A 4,054-nucleotide genomic window follows, 5' to 3' on the forward strand; every position below is an offset into this window, starting at 1 on the left:
GACAAGAATAAAAAGTCAGGGAATAAGTAATAATTTAATTTTTCATTAACTTAACATTTCGGCTTAGAATTGAAGTCAATGAAGGTTTCCAAATCAAATCACTTCACAGTTTCATTATGACAAGTCAGTGATAAACCTAGTTACAGTGTACTTTTGAAAAGAAATGCCAACCAACAATAGAAAAGATTTCCTAAACAGAAAATAATTAAATGAATAATACTTGTGATACAAAATGATTGACAAAGGGGTGTCTAAAATGGACATTCGACACCTCGGTATTGGTCGAAGCGCCGATGGGCCCTGGCGTGGCAGGCGCCTCAACCAATGCCGAGTGTCCAAAATGGTATCCAAATGGACACCCTTTTGGATACCATTTTGTACCCATAGCATGGTTGTAATTAAATCCATAATAAATTAAGTCCCTGTTTGGTTAGGATAAAAATTAAGCTTTTAGTGTTTGTAAATTTATTGACTTTTTAGGAAGAGAAATTATAATTCTATAAATAGACGCCTCCATTTCTCATAATCCTCGCAAACATAAACCTGATTCACATATAACTCCATTTCTTGTTCCTTTCAGATCGAAAATGTTTCACGTAGAGATCTCCGCTTCGATTCTCTTGTCCATAATTATTCCCTTTTTGTTCTTGATCTTGGCAAACTTGAAATCCAGCTCCAAAAATTTCTCTTCTTCCTCTAATGCAACAAATCTTCCGAAATCGTACCCTATTTTCGGTTCAATTTTCACAATCTTGAAAAACAAGGATAGGCGCGTCCAGTGGACATCGGAAATGGTATTATGTACACCCAACCTCACGTACACTCTCTACCGCCCTTTTGGCTACCGGCAAATGTTCACGGCCAACGCAGCCAATGTCCAATATATGCTCAAAACCCACTTCTCTAACTACCGCAAAGGAGATGTTTTTCGAAAAACCTTGAAAGATTTTCTTGGCGATGGCATATTCAATGCTGATGGTGACAATTGGAAATTTCAACGACAAGTTTCGAGCCATGAATTTAACACCAGGTCTCTGCGTAATTTCGTGGAAACTGTAGTTGATTCTGAACTATCCGATCGCCTAATCCCGGTTCTCAAAAATGCTGCAGCTAACAAAATTGTGCTTGATTTTCAAGATATACTCCAAAGATTTGCCTTTGACAACGTTTGCAATATTGCTTTCGGATATGATCCTGCATATTTGTTGCCATCTCTTCCGCAGGAAAGGTTTGCTGTTGCTTTTGGAAGTGCTGTTGCACTCATCAGTGAAAGATTCAACTCAAATATCCCTTTTATATGGAAAATCAAAAGGGCTCTCAACATAGGATCTGAAAAGCAGTTGAAGCTTGTTGTAAACGAAGTACGCGAATTTGCAAAATCAATAATCAAAGAGAAAAAACAAGAACTTCAAGAAAAAACCTCCAAAGAATCTGTTGATCTTCTGTCCAGATTCTTGAGTTCTGGCCATTCTGATGAAGATTTTGTCACTGATATAGTGATAAGTTTTATACTAGCTGGCCGTGACACTACTTCTGCTGCATTAACATGGTTTTTCTGGTTGCTTTACAATAATCCAGAAGTGGAAAATGAGATTCTGAAAGAGATTAAAGAGACGTCAGAAGGGACAGTTTATGAGGAAGTGAAGGATATGATTTATATTCATGCTTCGCTTTGCGAAAGCATGAGATTATATCCACCAGTTCCCGTGGACACAAAATCAGCAGCGAATCATGATATTTTACCAGATGGGACTGTGGTGAAAAAGGGTACGAGAATAAGCTATCATCCCTTCGCAATGGGGAGGGTTGAGAAAGTGTGGGGGCCTGACTGGGAGGAGTTCCGCCCTGAAAGGTGGCTAGAGGCGGCAAAGGATGAAGCTGGAAAGTGGAGGTTCGTGGGCAAGGATAGCTTCACATACCCAGTGTTTCAGGCTGGGCCTAGAATATGTTTGGGGAAGGACATGGCTTTATTGCAAATGAAGAGGATTGTTGGAGGTGTCTTGCGGCGTTTCAGGGTGGTCCCGGTGGTGGAGAAAGGCTATGAGCCGATATATATATCAGACTTCACATCAAAAATGAAGGGCGGTTTTCCTGTGAGAATTGAAGAGAGGGAGGTTGATCTTCTCCAACACTAGTTGTTGGATTATTTCAAATGAATTCGAGCATATTTGGCTTTGCTTCTTTTGTAGAAGAAGCCGCGTATTTCAAGAGTCTTGCGGAAATAAGTCGACAAAGAAGCAAAAAATGCCAAAAGTGTGATGTATTGAAGTTAAACCAAACATGCTACAAGTGTGATGTTTTCTTGTCTGTATTTTGATTTATCCATATGAATTTCCATATTTATAAGTTGCAAGTTAATTATAAGATAAGATATCCTTCTCCCAACATGAAATCAGATTCTTAAAACATTTTATCACACGTACAGGTGCAAAATTGCTCTAATGAGACTTACAGTTCAACGAAAACGAAAAATCTAAAAGTTATAACTCAAAGAAGGGAATGGAAATTCAAGATTATTCATGTAAGAAAAATTAGAAATGAAATGCTTAAAATTGCCTAGTTACAACATAAAATTGGAGTCGTACTTGTCATCGAAGTGTGTTTTACAACGAAGATGACAGATTATAATCGAATGTCATGAATACAAATGATGATCATTTAAATCTTGGCCATCATCGTGCATATAGTTGCTATTTGTTCTTAAATCTTGGCATTATATCACTAATGTTTGATGCTCTTTATCGACTTCAAACACAATACAAGAAAAACGGCTTTTTGCAACTTGTAAACAGCAACATTCATTAATTGATTGTTCTTATCGCAACTATCAGTAGATGTACTGGAATTGCTTCACACAATTTACCAGTGCAGATTTTTTTTTCAGTCTATTGGAATTGCTTCAACCAAAAAATGGCAATCAGATTTAAACCTATGCTATTACAGGTAATTCTCAGGGTTCATGTTTGTGCTTGATCATAAGTTGAGCTTCAATTGTAGCATATGCTGGATTTGATAGAGTTTTGAGCTTAATCAAGTTGGATTTCTACATGTATGCATGTCTGGCGTGCTACATTGGAGTGGTTCGAAAATTTTAACTTATATTTCTTTATATAGTGGCCCTCCATTCTATTGAACAAGTAGTAAATGTCTTTCACTGTATGATAAGTGTGAAATTACATTTATCTTCGCTATCAAAAGTCACTTTTGTTAGTATTATTCTGAACTTGATATTTAATTATTTGTATTTTTGAATTATGTTAGGAGAAAACTCGAGATCGGAGCAAATATTGATCAAGGAGGAAAAATTTTGAGAAAAAAAGGAAATTTTGGGACCATGTTCTATATTTTGAAAATTAAAGGACTTTAAATTGAAGTAAAGAAAGACATGGGCTGCACAAATAAATGGATCCAAGGACTAAATTTCGCTTTCTTATAGACGTGTAGCATTGGCGTCTGTGAAATAAAATGTGGCCAGAAATTGAGTTACCTAATGGGATTGAAATTCCAACTTGGAGGAAGTGCAATGAAAATCAACTTTTGGAGGTTTTGAAAAGGAAGGAAAGTCTAATTGAAATTGGAATTTTTTTGGGGGGTAAACAGAAAGCTGGCAGGGAAAATGGAAGGAAGGGAAGCAGAAAACGCATGCAGAGGAAGAAAAAAAAAAAAAAAAGCCAAACGGCGGAAATTGGAAGAAAAAAAATAAAATTGGGAGAAATAATTAAATATGCAAGAATTTTGGAATTAATCATGTTTCATCGTCTAACCATTAGAATATATACAAAATGAAAGGAAAACGAAAAACATTGTTGGGATTCGTGTGGATAAAATCGACAATTGTTCGAAATAATTTTTATCTTGTCTATTGTAATTAAATTCGATGATGTCTTTTGGCTTTTATTTGTTTATTTCGACATTAAGATTGGCTAAATACATTTGATGTTAGGATGACGATAGAGCTTGGGATTTTTAACATTTGTTTAATTTCAAGATTTCATATGACTTATATATGTGTTAATTATTTATTATGTGTTTAATGCTTCAATTGCTGCACAAC

At 35.9% G+C, this 4,054-nt stretch overlaps 1 protein-coding gene across 1 annotated transcript; it reads left to right on the forward strand.

Moving 5' to 3' along the window:
* The first annotated feature begins 499 nt into the window (after positions 1-499).
* Positions 500-2,369, forward strand: LOC111392039 (cytochrome P450 94A2-like). The gene has a single exon (XM_023017326.1). It carries the CDS (start codon positions 588-590, stop codon positions 2,133-2,135), a length of 1,548 nt encoding a protein of 515 aa, XP_022873094.1. The 5' UTR covers positions 500-587; the 3' UTR covers positions 2,136-2,369.
* Positions 2,370-4,054: the final 1,685 nt, after the last annotated feature.

The sequence above is a fragment of the Olea europaea genome, unplaced genomic scaffold (genome assembly GCF_002742605.1).
Source record: "Olea europaea var. sylvestris unplaced genomic scaffold, O_europaea_v1 scaffold871, whole genome shotgun sequence".
Taxonomy (NCBI): Eukaryota; Viridiplantae; Streptophyta; class Magnoliopsida; order Lamiales; family Oleaceae; genus Olea; species Olea europaea.